Source organism: Rutilus rutilus (assembly GCF_951802725.1).
Source record: "Rutilus rutilus genome assembly, chromosome: 25".
Taxonomy (NCBI): Eukaryota; Metazoa; Chordata; class Actinopteri; order Cypriniformes; family Leuciscidae; genus Rutilus; species Rutilus rutilus.
Window position 1 is genome coordinate 17,025,370 of NC_140229.1, and position 19,494 is coordinate 17,044,863.

At 37.8% G+C, this 19,494-nt stretch overlaps 1 protein-coding gene across 3 annotated transcripts in view; it reads right to left on the minus strand.

The window, feature by feature from the left end:
- The window catches only part of kcnip1b (Kv channel interacting protein 1 b), a 43,809-nt gene that overhangs the window by 14,523 nt on the left and 9,792 nt on the right, over positions 1-19,494 (minus strand). Inside the window, exon 1 of one of the 3 annotated variants that reach the window (XM_084401192.1) lies at positions 7,510-7,746. The exons of 1 other annotated variant lie outside the window; for it this stretch is intronic. In XM_084401192.1, the coding sequence (XP_084257318.1) occupies positions 7,510-7,567 (58 nt within the window). In that variant the 5' untranslated portion in view covers positions 7,568-7,746. Of the gene's footprint in view, positions 1-1,478; positions 1,715-7,509; positions 7,747-19,494 lie in introns of those variants that run through there. One more of the 3 variants, XM_084401191.1, reaches the window with a different exon arrangement.

The following is a 19,494-nucleotide window of genomic DNA, read 5'->3' on the forward strand; positions in this document are numbered from 1 at the left end:
AGTGGAAGTCAGATGCGGCTGAGCATGCGCATAACACACGCCATAACCAAACGTTATGTGATTGGCTTACGGGTAACCAATTATTTTAAACTTCAGACAAGCGCCCCCCCCCCCCCCCCCCCGCGAGAAAGAAAACATTTTTCAATTACGCCCTTCCAGACTCTGTCTACGAAGCAAAGCGAAGTAGAAGAGTTTGGTATTACCAGGCTACCAAAATATATATATATATTTTAAAATATATTTAAAGGTGAACTAAGTAACTTTTTTTACCTTAACTGAACAGCTTCGGAGTCATTGGAATGGTTATATTACTTATTTCGAGTTGAATGGTGGTCGTTTCGCACCCCCCTGGTGCCCGTGAGCGGAAAATACGCACTTGCAACTTTGGAAGTCTCGCGTGATATCAGGTCTCGCGATGTAAACAATTGCTTTACGGCCAAAAGAAATCTGCTAAAATACTGTCATTATTGCGCTCCCTCACGCTGTTCGAACCCGAATGAAGAAGACGTTTTAAAGAATGTCCCATCTGCTTTGATGTCGTTGATCTACTAGCCTCTGGTGTCTGAGAATCACCAACGAGTTTTTACAACAGTGTTGGCAAATATCTATTCCGAAGCTGTGGGGGGAGCTCTAGAGAGAAACATGCGAGCAAAAAGCGAGAATACAGCGAAGAAATCCCGAAGCTACTGAGTGCTGCTTTAATGTATTTAAATGTATAAGCACAGAGATTTTTTATAGATTTCTTATTATATTAGTTTCAATAGATTCCTGTTTATTTGCTGTGCAGTTGACCTCTAATAGTGTATTATTTAGTGATTGAATGAATCAATGAATGATGCATAGTATTACTCGAGTTTAACCATGATTAAACTTGTGATCCATGTGAATTGATCAAGAACAGTTGCAGTGCTGTATGTATAATGCTGTCATGTCGATCATAACATCCCATCATCTGCTGTACCAAGCATTAGAAAGCTGTCTCCATGACAACTACACCAGGGCGCATGTGAACAGGAAGAGGGTTGATATGTGAGCAGAGTGTTAAAACAACCGCTCACGTACCAAGATGCCACACACACACACACACACACACACACACACACACACACACACACACACACACTCTAGCGATGATGTTTATCAGTGAGGGATGAGGTTAAACCATCATTTGTAAACAGCAGACCGTGATATGTTGCTTGTCTACTGCATATCTTCTCTGTTTCAACCATGCATCCATTCCATCCTCTATCAGCTCTCTTGAAAGAGGAGGGAAAGATCACATCTTTTTTTCAAGTGTTATCCATCACAAATAGGGCACTTCTTTTCTTTGAGTGCTCTTTCAGTCCTTTCAGGGTCTGAGTTAGACATTGATGCTGTTGTTGATACTTCAAAACTCCTTGTGCTTCAGTGTTTCTGAACAATAATGCACCATTATTTATGCGAGTACAAGTCGGATAATCTGTCATTTGTCAACATACCTCTGGCTCTGGATGGTCTTTGTCTTGTCTGCATAGTCAATGTGCCCACTACTGCTCCCATGTTGTCACCGCAGAGACACGACGTTCAAACTAATAAGCGTTGAGTCCGCCAGTCTGTCTTTCTTTGTTGAAGCCCCTGCTCTTGTTTTCCTCTCCACTCTTCTCTTACTTGTCAGTGAATGAAGACAAGCTGGAATTTTCTTGCTAAAAGCATATGGTTGCTTCATTGATGCCCCTCCCACAAATTTCCCTCCCTCTCACTCCTTTCATTTCTCTCTCTTTGCTCTCGCTCGGGCTGTTTCTGCTGGGTCCCGTTTGTTATTTGGTGTCAGGAACTGTTGCTCTGCATGATGGGAAGCAGTAGGAAGAGTGTGAGGATGAAATGCTCCTTTCTATTGCACACGCACATACAGCAAGCAGATCTCAATTTTTTTACACTGAATGTGGCAAGATGGATGATGACTTTCGTCTACACACTGCTGCTCTTATACGCACATACATTTGTTGTTCTATCTTAGTAGGGATGCTATTGACCTCTGTTGTTTTTATACTGAGCTAATGATGTTTATCCTCTAACCTTGCATCTGAAACTAACAGAAACCATTTTAAAAGGGATAATTCACCCCAAAATGAATTTACTTTCATGGTAATAATAAATAATAATAATAATAATAATACACCCCCCCCCCCCCCCCCCCCCCCCAACAACTTTAACAAATGGTGACACAACTTTTTCTTTTGAGTGAAATATCCAAAAATATTATCCCTTTAAAACTTTATTATTATTATTTATGGGTTTTATTTATTATTATTTGATTATTATATTTGTATTATTACTTATTTGTTAGTTTATCAAGCATTTTACCTTGGAACACTATAAAAATGATATGTAAAAAATACATAAATAAATAAATAAACAGCCGCTGTGGTTGCCTGAAATTGACCATAAAAATATTGTGACAATGTTTCACATATTATGGGATGGCATGTTAAAAGTTATAACTAATTATAAAAATTATAACCGAATACTGCATTTCATTATGTGATATAATGTTAATTTACCAAGCTACAACAAAAAATCTGCTTTTTACTTTAAACAAATAATAACCACTAAGTAAATAACATAATATTTTATACAAAACACCCTAATGTAAATTACTGAGAACAAAAATAAGAAACTAAATTGCTTACATATAAAATGTAGTCACGTGTCATGCAGGGAATCTCCTTTACTGTTTTCATCGTAAATTATTGTAATTCATACTTTTGACAATATTTTACAGTAAAATTACAATAATAACAAATAAAGTTAAAACATTAAAATGTAGAACTATTCTAACATGGTTTTACTGTAGCATTTTTAGTCTTGTTTGTACAAACATTTTTTACAGTGTATCACTGGCTGGTCATTGTAAGATATTTCAGATTTTACTGCATTTGTGGAGTCATTTGGTCCCCATAATGTTGGCAAATCCTGATCCACATTCATCAAATGAGCTGTGGTACGACTGTAAGTAGTTTGTTTTATCATCCATTGTTTATTTCCAGCCATTGTGCGTGACTCAGATAAGAATGATTCATGGATCATTACACATGGATCATCATGGTCATGGATCAAATCACAAAGTAATTTATGCACAAATGTGCTTTTTTGTTTGTGTACTGTACATATACCATTTGAATGCATTGTAAAATGACCTATTGTTTTGTTTCATGCTTTCCCTCATTAGTAGGGAACCGATCCAACAAACGTTTCTGATTAAAAAGACGGAAACAGAGATAAAGCAAGATAGAGACTACAGAGGAAAAGAAATTGCCAATAAGGGATGTCTGAGTTTCAAAACAGCAGATCTGTAACCTTATTAATAATACAAAAAAAAAGAGACTTCAGACGGACAAACTTTGGGCTGGGAGTGTGGAGAGAAGTTGAAGGTAATGAATAATTACATAATATCAACCCTCACTGCTCCGTATTACGCAAATCCAGCAGGACTGACCTGAAAATCAGGCCAAGATATCCAGAGATATCCTCTAGCTAGCACATAGACATCTGCACTCCATCACCACAACCCTGTCTGCACAAAACACACTCTCTTTCTCTTCATCTCTATCACACACCACCTGCCTTACACAGGATAAAGACGTTTGTAATGGAATTCCTCTTGCTTTGGCACTCGTCCATGGAAGAGAAACAATAATATCCAGCAAACGACTGGCATGTGTAAAATCCACGCAAGCAGGTGTAAGCCTCTTTTTCCCACTCAAAAAGTGTCTATGTTGGACTTTCTCTATTCAGACGCCTTATTGCTTAATGCACTTGGGAGATGGTTACAGATGATTTGCTTACCCTTGGAAACATGCAATGGTGCGAATAACAGCCTGAACCCTTGTATAGCTTCAAAATGAATAAAATACACCCAATATAAACCATGTATTTAAACTAATTTTGTAGTCAATTCTATGTTCAATTAAAGCTTTAAGTAACTGTAACTAATGAATAGTAACTAGTGACTTTAAGTAAATATTACTTAGGTTGGTTTGTTATATTAAGTGTCTATCACAAAATAGAAAAAAAAAAACCTTGATTAATTGATTTATTGATTGATCGATTGATTATTAGAAAATTTCCAAGGTGTAAAATTAGGCGCTGTGTCCAAATACTATATAGTTAGCGGAAACAGTACTGTATGTGAGCCGAGTATGTCCGAATTCATAGTATAAAACAGTATAGGCGAAAAGTACCCAAATGGCCTACTACTTCCGTTGAGATTCTGAAGTGCATTCGATGGACGCTTTACAATCCCATGAGGCCACGGGAGAGGATTTGTGAATGGAAGTGAAGTGTCGCAACTACCGTAGGTCACATGACCATGACAATATGGCGGATATACTACTTCCAATTTTCATACTACATACATTCATACTAAATAAAACATACTTTTTTAATGGTTGCTAAATAAGTTTTAAACCAAATGTACCTAATATATAATATAAGCCTACGATTTTTGATGCAGCAAGGGTGACAGCTATTCAAGCTGGTTTTCCCAGCATGCACCGGGGCGTAAATAATTAATAAGGCTGCATGCTTTCACTGTTTGTCAGCTTTATTTACAGTCTAGGTATTGATTTTGTTTAATAACTTGTTTTGTGATGTCTAAAATTACCTGTTAACTGCTAGCGGGACGTAAAATAGATATTTTAGCACTGTTTTTTGTTACAAATTATGTAGGAACAGTAATAGATACATTTATGACAAGAGTGCACCTCAAAAAATCTACATCATAACAGGAGTTCTGACCTTTGTCACAAAAAGTCGACGCACACACTTTTAATAATTGAAACTTTGGTTTTCATGCTAAAAGTTAATAATAAAACATATAATCTAGTATTTGTCAATAAAAAAATATATAAAATAATATTATCCTCTAAAAAGTATAATATGTATATTATCCTCTAAAATATAATATTATCTTTTTTATCGCCTTTTTTTATTACATTACATATTTTAGTAGTTATCATAAAATAGGTATCGTTTGAAAGCTTACGAACTCAGAATTCATCCTGTGAAACCCGTTTTGAAATGGGACGTTGCGTTACCATAGAAATGGTACTCTAAATTCTTTCATCGGGCTCCTCCCCTTTTGGGCGTCATCATGTTTCATAATTTATGATCAAAACCTTTTCTAATCTTGACAAAACACATATTGTCAGAAAGGTCTGAGTCTCAAGGTTCAAAATTTTGTGAGAGAAGTGATATTTGGACAGAAATGTAGTAATTTGTTACGGCAGAATACATACAATTAAATTAAAGCTGCAGTCGGCAAGTCTGGCAGATTGAGTGGATTTAGCCAAAATTTTGAATGTTTACAACTCTCGTGCCCCTCCCCCACTACCAACGAGCACCCGCCCATCGTCAGTGCGTGTGTACCTGATTTTCTGTGAACGCGCGCGTCTCTTCAGCATCGATCAACACCATGGACTCGGAGGTAGGCTGCCCTGGCTAATCTATCCATAGATAACAATAACCAATACAATAAATAATACAATCTTCAGGCGAACTTTAGGCATGTCGTGTGCATGTGATATTGTAATGTGCGCGCCTGCGCGAGGGAGGGGGGATCTGTGGCGTGTGCACGAACAGTGATTGACAGTCAGATCTCACACCTCCCTGCGCTGATTGGACCCGATGAGACGGGAGCGGTGGATTTTTGCAAAACAAATAACACGCTCCAGGTGGAGTTAGAAGCTCGGTTTTTTTTCTAAAACCTCCTTATTTATGTTGTTCTGTCGGATTATAGTGTCGATTTCACTGAATATGACCAAAAATTTTTTGCCGACGGCAGCTTTAATTGGAATGTATGTCACCCAGTGGCTATTATTGGTATTACGCCTAAACAAAATCTCATGGGAACTTCAATTTTTTTGACATCAACTTTGGTTAGATATATTGCTTTGATTTTATAGTAATTGTATAGTAAAAATATTTTGTAAAACATATATATTTTATATAAAAGAAAAAATATTAAGTACAGTATATTTGATTTACTATAAATTTAAACTTCTATAACTTTTTCATACTTTCATTTTTTGATTTTATGCTTTCACTTCAGCAATAATCTACTGAGTGTTTTCTTTAAAACAAGACCAAACTTAGGTCTGTATTCCAAAGCATTCTTGAATTACAACCATTTAAGTTTGAATAGTGCATTTTAATGTCCATTCTCAAAAAGGGGGGTGACATTTTAGGGGTTAAAGGAAAGTCCACCAAGTACAACTATTCCTAAGTGAGTTAAACCTACGGGTTTAACACAAACACAAACATAGTATTTTAAAACATAGTGCAGTCGCAGTGCTTTATAGGCCATTCCTACAAACTACAAAACTAGAGAAACACTATTTAAAGTTGAAACTGAAATCTCTAGTGATCATCCTCACAGTTTTTATCCCCAATGCATGAACCTGAAGCAGCGGCGTTCAGAAATCCAGCAGAAGTTATAGTCCGTCAGGGCTGAGTGCCGTAGCTGACACACAGTTTTTCTCTAGTTATAAACTCACAGACAGCTCCTGTAACTCCTGGGGATTTTACTGAAGACTTCAAACAAGTTTTCTGTCTTTCTGCCCAGAACTCGTAATCCTCTCGGCTCCTTAATCTTTCTTCAGGTCTCCGATGTGTGTATACGTGTGTGTTTGTATGAAGTGTGGCTCTCTATTGCTCTTATGAGTGAGTATAAACACATGCTCACACATGTGAGTGCAGTGTTGTTGATTTGTTGATTTGCTTCGGTATTCTGTAGTGCATTAAGGCTGTGGCGAATCAGAAATGGTAATTTTGCATACAGTGTAGGTTAATTATCCTTCAAGGCATAAATAATCACTAACAATCCGCCTTCTCTTTTTCCTCTTTTTATGCATTTTCTTATCACATACTTGCAGCCTGATCACTCCGGTTTTCCGCCTCCTCCATCCTCCATGGAATAAATGGCCATGTAATACTTTCATAACTCATAATGCCTTGTATGGAACCCATGCCAGCATATGCCAACACATTCAATTCATCCTTCGCACATGCAGACTTCTCATTGACTTTATTGAAACTAAAATTTGGCTAATTAAAATTGCTATTTGCTTGCCCTTTGAGATATCAATTCTGGAATTTGTGGAAGTGAATACAAAATTATTTAGTCTCTTTATGAACCATTTCCCCCATTTAACACGGCCCCAAGAGGGGTTTTTCTGATTTAGCCAACTTCAAGGGCATTCTGTTGCAATTTTTTTCTCCAAAAATGATCTGGGTTAGAAACACACATGCAGACATTCAAGTCACACACTAAGAGGAACAAGATTGATAAGTGTAATAAAAGAAATAAAAGGCATAACCTCAAAGAAATCTATTAAAAATCATCAAAATGACACTGAATCTAATATTGTCTAATTCTCTAATTTTTCTCATCTATCTATCCTTCGATCTCACAAACCAATAACACATTAGTGAACGTATTTCTAACTGGTTAATGTGTAAATTGGATCCTACCTGTCCTGTAGGTGACCTGTTTGGTGTGCATAGAGAAGGTCCCCAACACCACACCCATCTTCAAAAGAGTTCTTCACTTTCCTCACTTTGATCTTGGTTTGAAAAAATCTCTATTCCCTGTTTTTGTATTTTATCTCCTGATTTTTCAACCCTCTCTCGCTCTCAGGGTTGTTGGTTACTTAGCTCTCGCTGTCTCTGACTTTCCTCCGCGTTCTGTCTGTCTGTCATGTGGACTCTGAAGGATGCTCATCATTTCCTGAGCTTTTATTGGGGGCTGAGAGAGAGAGAGAGGGAGAGGGTGAGAGATGGTGAGTGGTTCATATACTAGTGGTGAATGAGGGAGTGATAAAACTGAGTAGTTAATAGGTCCTTTCAGCAGAACACTCGTGGGTGCAGATATATTTTATATCAGATATCTTTGTCCAGCAGGTATGAAAAGATGATTGTCTTCAGTCAGAGGTTTTGTGAAGTGTGTAATATCTGTAGCACCAGCATCATCAAACAAAATTGTAAAAATAAGTACACTGTAAAAAATTTGTAACACTCCCAAATCAAAAATTTCAATTGACCGATAACATCTAAATTTTTCAATTGGCCCAAGTGAAAATCTGTACATTTAATTTTAGAATTTACAGAATTTCACTTGGGCCAATTGAAAAATTTAGATGTTATCGGTCAATTGAAATTTTTGATTTGGGAGTGTTACAAATTTTTTACAGTGTACTGTTTTCCAAACAGGTTTCCTAAACATTCCTTGTCTTCTATTGGTCGGTCAAACAGATTGCCCTGCCTCAAATTCACACCATTGGTTAAGCCAGTGCTGATGTTGTCGGGCTGGTCAGGATGCTCTTGTTTTGATAGTGCCACAGTGTTCATGCTTTTTGGTGAAATCAGCCTACAAATAGCTTATTTATATGGGGATCACATAACTTTTTTGGTCTGGTTCTCAAGGGAGCATTTTACGTGGCACGCTTATCCTACAAGCTGTCGTCATCACATTCCTCCTGACTGCTCTCCTCATTATCTTCTATCTTCTAACAATATTTGTTCACAGTAGAAATTAAACATAGGTTAATCTTTGTCAAAGCTGTATTTTAACAATAATGACAGACAACATCAGGAATATTAAGCTGCTGTCACTTTAAGAACGAATGCACCGACCGAATATACTGATACACATCCAGTTTCTTTCTCAACTGTTCACCTACGACATAACCGAGAGAATACTTGCTGAGATGGGTGTGTATGTTTCCGTTCAAGCTCAAGTAAACACGAAAGAGGAACTCATTTTATTGTTCGAGCGCTGTCTGAAACACGTCTCTCTCTCTCTCTCTCTCTCTCTCTCTCTCTCTCTCTCTCTCTCTCTCTGTCTGCGTGCGAAATCGAGTCCCGATTTCTGCCTCTTCTTCCACATTTAAAATCGTTTGAATGAGTAAATTGGCAAGACAAAACATGTCCAATCATGCCATTGTCACTTTCTGAGGGTGAGCAAAAACACGCCGTTTTTGTGTGTGTCCCTTTAAATGCAAAGGAGCTGCTGCTCCCCGCACAGAGGGCGGAGCTTCAAGAGCTCGTGTGTGTGGGTTAGCAGCTCCGATAACCTCACATGGACACGCACTGAAAATTGAAAAAACATTTAGCCTTTTATGTTCAAACCGAGGTCGTACAAAGATGGAAAGACTCAAGAAGAAGTGACATGTAGAATGCAACAGGACATTTCTGAATGGTTAGTTGATGAATTTATGTAGCTGATGTGAAGTTAACTATCTTCTAGTCATTGATTAGCATATTCTGTCATGATAATCTATAAATCACGTTCCCGGTGTCAGGGTTTGTGTAAATTTGAGGGTTAGTGATTTCACTAACCCGTGAAGAAGCTCCCTACCAGCCATTTATTGTAGTCCTTAAAAAACGATTTCTTCAAAAGCTAATATCTTCCTTTGCTTTGCACTTTGAGCGTTGTAACTTTGCAGATGTTGTTTATGCTCAAACAGCAACATTTAAAAAAGTAAAATCATAATCAACCACCCCTTTAAGATATTTTACCGTTAAAATTAGAAATGTTAATACTATTCATACATGTTAAATATGTCGGTGGTTTGGGACTATACAGCTCTTGAAGACACATACTGTGAAACATTGAGAATAATTTGCTATTGAAAAGAGTCATATTAGAGAATACTTTGATCTCTAATGGAGATTTTAACACGTTTTATTACTGGATGGGGTGACTTAATGTTTTTATTACTTGGTGTTGATTTTTTAATTATGCATATAGTATGACTTATAGTACAGCAGTCCTATTAAGATTATGTGGTTGGATATACAGTACCAATCAAAAGTTTGGGGTAATTTTTTAAAGAAGTCCATTATGCTCACCCAGGCTGCATTTAATTAGTCAAAAATACAGAAAAACAGTAATATTGTGAAATAATATAAAAATTTCAAATAACAGTTTTTTTTATATATTAGACCTATATGATATCAAAGCTGAATTTTCAGCCACCATTGCTCCAGTGTCACATGATTTGGTTTGATGCTCAAAAAAACAAAAAAAAACATTTATTATTATTATCAATGTTATGTCCTGCTTAATTTTTTTTTTTATTTTTTTTGGAAACCATGATTCTTTCAAAAAACAAAGAACTTACTAACCCCAAATCTTTGAACACTAGATTTGTTTGTTAAATAAAATATTGAATATTATTTATTATTGCATTGTTTGATATATCTGTCTACATATTTTGATATTTTGATTAAATATGCAGTCCTTTTCCATTTCTATAGTGGATTTTGGAAATGTACATTTGATTTGAACCATTGGATTTCTCACTTTATCAGTGGTTAGAGTATCACAGTGTGAGGATTAAAATAATCACTTTAACCGAAGCTCTCTCACTCGCTCTCTAGAACATGCTGGACTCTTATCTATCTGGGCCACTTAAACATTAACATCTTTCAGTTCAGCACTCCATATTGACTCTTTCACACACAGAGGGAAAAGACTAGGGATTCAATTACACCCCGCAATTAAAATACAAGCATTCTGGCTCTTAAAAAGAGAGATTTAAGAGCATCAAATCCTTGAACTGGAAAAACCACTGGATAAACGCATGTCCTCGGGAGGGAGAACGAATACAGAAAAAAGGCTTAGATGAGGTTAGAAAGAACAGGGTTGATGTGAGGATGACGAGGAATTGTGAGGACGAGGCTTTGCGCCCTTCATCTTTGCACAAATCTCTCTTCTACTCCGTGTGCGGAGGAAAATGTCTGACAGCCGGATAGAAGGGAATGAAAGTGAAGCAGAATATAAGACAAAGCGATAGAAGGAAATGTTGATGAGAAAGAGAAACTCTTGTTCTGTCAAGAGCTAAAACATGTCTCAGCAACGTGCTTGCACATCATTCTGTGTCCTTTCATCTGCCCATCCCTTTCTTCTACTTCTCCTTAATCTTCTTCCCCATCATCCCCGTTTCCACCCGCCCTGCGTGTCTAGCTTCTGCTGTCAGAGGAAACTGCTGGTGCAGTGGAGGATCTGAGGCAGGTGAGGTAGGACACAGGATTGATCTGTGTGTTCATAGTTCAAGATCAGATACTGGTTTTCTAGGAAAGAGAAATCACAAAGGAGATCTCTTTATTTTTTCTTGGCCGTTTCTCTTAGACAGCAGTGAGATTAAACGGCAAACAAATTGAGACTTTTTCTTTAAGTCAGCATGAAAAAGTGTTAACAACTCATTTTACTTCCATAAAGAAGTAAAATGCAATCATTTGCAATCATTTTTTTTTCATTAAATGATTGCAAAATACTTTCATGTTAAACAGGTTATTTAAAAATGTTCTACTGATAAGTACGTTTTCGAGCTGTTTAATTAATAAAAATGTATTTAATGTTAAAAATGTATTTAAATGATTTAACTAAAGCTAAATCTATAAAATGGTCCCATGATGGGAACCCATAAACGGTTCTGAATCACCTGAAAGAACCTTTTAAGTGTCCTTTTAACTTTTCTTATTCACACCAACACGTTTGGCACGAAAATTAGGTCCTATTTTTGCATATAATTTGTCTTCTGCTCGTCACAGACAATAAAGTTAAACAGTATTTGCATGTTTTCAAACAGTCAATCAGATTTTTGTATTCGCTATGTTTATCAAACAACACCAGATAAAAGAGTACAGAGACAAGAGAGCTGGTTCTAGATTCTTCCTCTGTTATTCACTATTGCTTAGTGTAAGCCCGATTATCGGTCCAATGGCGGTTTTCCAATAATACGGGCGAAGGTCTTTGCGCGTTACTGTCTTTCCTTTTACGCAACACAACAAGATGAAATGAAATACATTTTCTCATATGTATTACTTCGTTATTTCATGTTTGATAATTCTTTTTAACTCTTTAATTATATTTTACCTGCTCAGATTAGGAAACTATGTCACTTTTGAGGTCCTCACGCCTTCTGTTTTACGCGGGTCTCACTGTCACAAACTCGCCAGCTTCGGTCACTAAACAGAGGTAATTGGCTATACTGTATACCTGAGATGGTTGCATTCACGCTTACACAATCAAAGATACTTTGATATAGCCCCCATGGTTTTTGCATACACTTGAATTTAAAGTAACGTTTACTTCAGTAGAGGTATGGCCACTACTACAGATATAAGTCGACCAATTTTACTTCTCTTATAATAGCTTTGGACTGGCCATGCCGTGATTTCTCACGTACACTTATCTAAAGTAACATTAAATTAAAACAGAGGTAAGACACACCCAAATTTAGGTTGGTCAAATAGCATTTGCTGCCCTAAACGGAAATTCCCTTCTTGTCTTTGCAAAACCAAGTACACTTGAATTAGCGCCAAATATTAGTCGTCACTAATCTGACACAGATTTGAGGTAACATACGAATCCGTTTAATCTACTTTGGAAAACAATTTCAGAGCAAGTCAGAATAAAATCAAATGTAACAATTTATCATGTCAGGTAAATGTATCATGCCAATTTCATAATCAGTTCAAAGATAATAAATACAAAACATCAAATGCTCTGGAATAAAGAGAAAAGATGCAAACCTGACATTAGAAAATACATGATGCTGAGATTCTTGGCCACTCTCTGCATCACAGGCTAAGTTGAGTTACAAATCGCCATGAGCCTTCTTCAGCATCTCCCTAAATACTCAGACCAAGGCAGAAACCTCTTTTCAAATGTAAAGATGAGTTCACAGTGGGAATTTGCATTAATCACCGTCCCAGATTTACTGGGACAGAGGTTGATTTACATGGGAACACACCCACAGCAGTTAACAAGATATCTCTAAACTCTTCACACCTTATTACCTTTTTGGTTTACTTCTGTGGGAATGAGACCTTTGTACCAGTCGCACTGAGACATTTCAAATGATACCAAACATGTATAATACTGAATGATAATTGTTCATATTAAACCATATAGATTTTTGGGTGAATTCAGGTAGGGATGGGTGAAGGGAATGATGTGTAAATTGGGAGGTGATCAACTCAAGTGTGATTGTGTCTCGAATGGGGATGGTAATATAGCAAGAGAGTTCAAATGTTAATGAGAGTAGCCCTCTCTTCCAGTTCTTCCAGTTTCTCCAGTCTTACATTAGTTTTAATGTAACAGCAGCAGCTCAGGGTATGTGACCAAGTTATATTTTATTGGTTGGTCAGTGGGAAAGTAAAAAAAAAATAAATGTTTATTTTTTCAACTGTGAAAAAGTAATTTAGCTTATGCCAAGATCTCAACAATGTCACAATGTTGTGACTCACATTAATCAAAATTCAGAGATCCCAATATGACCTTATTATGAATTTCTCAGAAAACAAATGCTATTCACATTACTTTTATAACACTACACTCCTTCTGTCTGTGAATTGTCTCATTTGTTTCTATTTGTATTCCTCCATAGGATTAGATGAAATATCTGAGCCGAAATCGATATTTAAATGAAACAAGCTTTGAAAGAGCAACCATTTAGTTTGCAGTCGAATTTTCCTCTGAGTATATATATAAGCCAAAGGCTACTCTGCACTGTAATACTAACAACAGGACAGAAAGAACAGAGAAAATGCGCCATACCAGCTTAATATTGTTAAAATGAGGTTATTCATCTCATTATATGGTATTTTCAAAGCTAATGGATCAGTTGCTCGACAGCGGCAGCTGCAGCTCACAGTATGTGAGTTCCTGCCTGGGGTGGATCATCAGCCCATGCCCCCTCATATACCCACAGTTCACAGTCAGCTTCTGCTCCAGGCCTGCTGTCCACTGTATGTAAACAGTCCCTCGTGCCCGCGCAAGGACTGCAGTATGATTTGTGAGTGTGATATGATTAAGATTACAAATGCTGCAAATAGCCGACATGGCATGCTGTTTATGCCATGGAGAATAAACGTACAGGCTCTATTATTCAATTGTGCAGTGCCTAAACTGTGTTTTTCAGGTTTCTAACTTGTAGTCAGTTTCTTGATGAATAGCTGTTACACATGTTTTTGCCTTGTAGGCAATTTGTTGAGCCTGTTGGCTGCAGATGTATTTTCCTTTTGCCATATCTAATTTTACCAGCCACCCTCTGAATGCTTACAGAAGAGCATTAAATCATTTTAGTGCAGGGATTTTCCTCAAGTGCTTTTATGTTGGATATATACTGCCCTCTTGTGGTTACGATGGGACCAAAGAAACCAAACCAAAGCTGTCAGACATTAATGGCTAGGCTAACCGCCCTCTAGCGGTTGAAGCATAAAACTACAAGTTAGTTGCGGAGGTACATTATTTTGGTTGTTTGGTGAGTTTTGCTTATACTCTTCTATTTTGTGCTGGTGAATCTGATGGCTTTATGCATAAACACTGTTTTGTGAACTCTGTCAATGCACAGAAAATGTGATGATTTGCAATTATTCCTGAAACTCCATGCCAGTGTTCTATTGTTTTTTTTTGTTTGTTTTTTTTATTAGGAGCACTATTGCTTTCCTTTTTGGCTGGAAAACACGTTTTAGTTCGAGGTTAATTTGTTGTGGCTTTTCAAGCCATTAGGACCTTCCACTGCATATTAGTAGCCTATATTTATGGATATGAGGTAAACAAGGATGAATGACGGAAGTGGCCTATGCATTTTCCCGCGAAACCCGTCCCTGGTCTTGACAGCTCTAAAACATAAATAATTATTAAAGGCTTAATTTTATGAGGGTGAGGCAAAAACACGGATTGGAAGATGGATTTATGATGTACTCAGTCATTATTTACATTTTGTTAATTTAGAAGAAAAAATATTGCATAGTTTAGCTCAATAGCCTATGTAACTCAAAAATAAGGCTTTTTACACTGCCCCAGATTATCGTTGCTCTAAAAGGTTGCGTGCTTCGTTCGTCCAATCAATGACACTGACACTGAATTTACCCTAGGTAAATTATGAGCAGTGTGAAACATGAAGGAAGATAACCCAGGATTCTGTATACCGGGGATGACCCAGGGTTAACTATTTCAAGTGTGAAATGCTCTAAGGAGTGTAAGTAAACAAAAGTGCATTTCACATTTAAAATAGAAAACCTGGGTTATTCTAAACCGTCATAAAAAAAGAAACGAAAGATGTGCTCTGAGATTTGTCAATATTGATTTCATGGTTAATTTAAAGGGATAGTTCACCCAAAAATTTTAAATCATTCATCATTTACTCACCCTCATGTTGTTCCAAACCTGTATGAGTTTCTTTGTTCTGTTGAACACAAAATAAGATGTTTTAAAGAATGTTGGTAACCAAACAGTTGACGGTAGCCATTGACCATAGTAGGAAAACAAATGACATGGAAGTCAATGGTACCCCACAACTGTTTCGTTTCCAACATTCTTCAAAATATCTTCTTTTGTGTTCAACAGAACAAAGAAACTCATATAGGTTTGGAACAAAATGAGGGTGAGTAAATTATGGTTTTGGGGTTAACTATCCCTTTAACAGGTGTACATAGATAGTACTTCCATGAACCAAAAGAGGGCAGCATTTTACACATTATCTCCCACCAAACCTCTGCAATGCCAGGCAGTGATGCTGTGCAGTTGTAAGCAACTTTTATCCACAGCTGTGCATATTGATATAAAATAAGTCAACTAATCTTGATAACTAAATTCCTCTCTGTCCAGTTCAATGAGCATCCATGCTTTTCTTATGTAACCCAATAGCTTCCTAACATTCACTGCATGTTTGACTTGTGTCAGATATCTCTATTGTCCAATTTTGATCTTGTAATTTATGGAATTTGAATGTGGACATAACTGCATAACTATACTGTTAGTGAAGATGAGTTTATAAAATATACTTTTAAAATCATAAAAAAAAGATTAAATCACATATATGTAGGAAGAACATCAATATTTTCAGGGCCTGCCTAACACACACCATATTTATCTCCTTGGAAACCATCTGCGCAACCTTAGCACAGATGCTATATATGTATATCTTCTCAAATGAGCCTTGCTGAAAATAAAAATGTGCCTATAATCAAAGTCATGCACAGAATTGTTTTGATGCAGTATCATAGATGTCATATTCATTTTAGTTCCTGTAAGCGGCAGTCTTGTTTGGTCCAGCACGTTGTCCATTTAATGAATGTACCTCCTCCAAAAAACCTTTAAAGTTCATTATAAGCATAATGCTTCCCTCCTATTAGAGGTCACATATACACCTAGAGGGGTAAAGAGTCGCCCACTCTTCTCTCATGCGTGCTTAACTTCAGTTTCACGAAAATCACAAAATAAAATGTAAAAAAATGACCCAGTTTCTGATTTGCAATCATTGATTTGCATATTTTAGTGTTCCCCCACACACAAAGTCCCAGGTAGTGATGTAGTACTCGAGTCCGGTCTCGAGACCGATTTCTGCTTTCTCGGACTCGACTCGGACTTGTTCCTTCAAAGACTCGGTCTTGACTCGGACTCAACCCTTCAAAGACTCGGTCTTGACTCGGACTCAACCCTTCAAAGACTCGGTCTTGACTCGGACTCAACCCTTCAAAGACTCGGTCTTGACTCGGACTCGGAATAGGCGGTCTTGTCCCCATCACTAGTCCACTAGAATACATACCACTAGAAATTTTTTATTTGCTCTGCATGTCCTAACTATGATTAAAAAAGTCAGGGTGGGCTTAACATGTTGATGACAGAGCAGCACTGTTGAAGCAGTTTAGAAAAATAGGCAGAAGATGATGCATGTAGGGATTTTTTTAATGATAGTAAAAGCATAGTCCATATTAAGACGTTAAGACTGCTCCTCTAAACAATTCCCAATCTAGCTTAGTCTGTAGGCCTAACTGTTGATTATTAACTGGGGTGATATTAAATCATGAATATGAAAACTGACATGTTTTTATGGTCTTGGTCTCGACTCCTAAAGACTCGGTCTCGACTCGGACTTGCTTCCTCAAAGACTCGGTCTTGACTCGGACTCGACTGAATTTGAAAACCAACGGACTCGGTCTCGACTCGGACTCGACCCTTCAAAGACTCGGTCTTGACTCGGACTCGGCATAGGCGGTCTCGTCCCCATCACTAGTCCCAGGTAAAGGACATTCACATTGACAATGATACGAGGTAACAAAGCTACCAGAGTAAAGTCCTTCATTTTCAATGCAACTTGGTAATGATTATAATAATAATGTCAGTCTATTGGTTTAAAGTTATTAACACTGATTGTAAGCTACTCGTTGCAAACAAACTGCAAATTGGGGACCCACTTTTACCAAAAGCACATGCTCTGTCATTCCTGAGGTATTGCTAGAAAGCTTACAAGCGATAGTACAGTGCCTAGCAGGGATAAAATCGCTATCAGCGTGAACGCCACTTATTCTGCTGCCGTTCTGATATAATGCACTGATCTCATTACTAAATGATTCGTAATGTTTGTTTCAGTGGCTCGTAAACTCTCAGCGAGCAAATCTGAGCCAACAACGATCGTCTCTGTAAGAGTTGTGCAACATCGACCCGACGCAAGGCCTCATGCCGTGGGTCAGCACGCATATGACAAGAGAGAAGGAAATGATGGATATGGAGAAACAAAGAGCAGAGAAAGAGGGAAAGAGATGAGAAAATGTGGGGAAGTGTCATGAAAATGGAGGAATGATGGGTAAAGGAGGAGAGAAATGGAGAGGAAGAGTGCAAGAGAGATGGATTGGGATGCTGGGGATAAAAATAAACTGCAGGAGGAAGTAGATTACGTAAAACGGGACGAGTGATTTAAAAATTAAAGATGGAGACGTGCCCTGTCTGCTTCGATCTGCTGTTAGAGAGAGAGAAAGTAAGGGCAAGACAGAGAGAGATAACGTAAGATACCGAGTATTGTAGTAGACGTTTATGTTCACTCTGCAGGGGAGAGAAAGAACTGCTGCCGACCAGACAGAGTCTCTGTCTTCACTCCAGTGAGTTTTACATCTGGCTTCTGCAGACATCTGGATAGGCAGCATTTTAACAGCTGTTTCTTAGTCTTTAGTCTCGGTGGATAACGCAGCGAGGCAACTGAGTCTCATATGAACTTATTCCTACTTTAGTAAAGGATGGATGTATTTTTGTTTGTAATTTTAACAAATTTTATGAAATATGTCCCTGAATGGTAGCTAACTGTCATGATTCCTATCTTGTGTTCCCCTTGTCTTGTGTGGACTTTTATGTTATTTCCCTGTTCTGCGCCATGTTTTTGCCAATCTCCCCTTATATATACCCAAGTGTTTCTCATGTTCTTTGTCTGGTGTTGTCCTTAGTGGATGTCATACTGCACTTGGATCCTCCTCTAACTTGTTTGGATCCAACATATGGATCCAGCAGTGAGACTTATGTGTCTCTGACTATCGGACTTTATCGATCTGGCTCAGTTGACAAACATGGCACAGAACACTCCATATGTTGGATCCAAACAAGGAAGAGGAGGATCCAAGTGCAGAATGGCAGTTTATTAACAAAATAACACAAAAACATCCAAGCCACAGGAGACAGGCAAAAACTAGAGTAAATCCAAACAAGGGGTAAAACAGAACTGAAAACAACTCACACGAAACATCCACTAAGGACAACACCAGACAAAGAACATGAGAAACACTTGGGTATATATAAGGGGAGATTGGCAAAAACATGGCGCAGAACAGGGAAATACCATAAAAGTCCACACAAGACAAGGGGAACACAAGACAGGAATCATGACACTAACTTGTACTTTCGGTGATGTCCTCAGCCATTACTTCAGTCTGTCCTCAGCCATTACTTCATTCTTTAATGTAACCAATATTGAGTTGTGCTCACCAAGATAAATGTGTCCGACTGTAACATAGTCCACTGTAGGCGAGATTGATAGAACCCAAGTGCAGTATTTATTAACTTCCAACGTGAACAGATACAAAATAAACAACTGACTTGACTTGACTTGAAACTTACTGACAATGGTTACAGGAACAATACTAGACAAAGTAACATGGCAAAGATGGTGGCTGAAATACACAAGAGGACTGATGACTACAAGACACACCTGTGAACATGAACAATCAAGACGATGAATCAATGACAACATGCTTGTTCGACTTGAACCGGCGCTGCACAGACCGATCGGTTTATGACATCAAAGTACCGCAAGAGCGATTCAAAAGCATACGGAGCCGTCTGCTTTCTAATCGCTCTCGCGGTACTTTGATGTCATTCACCGATCGGTCTGTGCAGCGCCGTTTCAAGCCGAGCAAGCCTAACATAACACATGAGACTTGGGAAGCACATGATATGATCACATGAGGACAAGGGAATCACATGACAAAGGGGAGCATATGGCAAACCAGGAAACATGAAACTAGGGATGTTAACCGATGACCGTTTGACCGATGGTTGACCGTATCAACGTTAACCGATCAAAGTTGTCGATCAAAAGTGATCTCTAAATTAGGCTATTATAGACAGTGGACTAAACGCTACTACAGTTAGCCATCTCATTCCAAGATCTTTTTGTG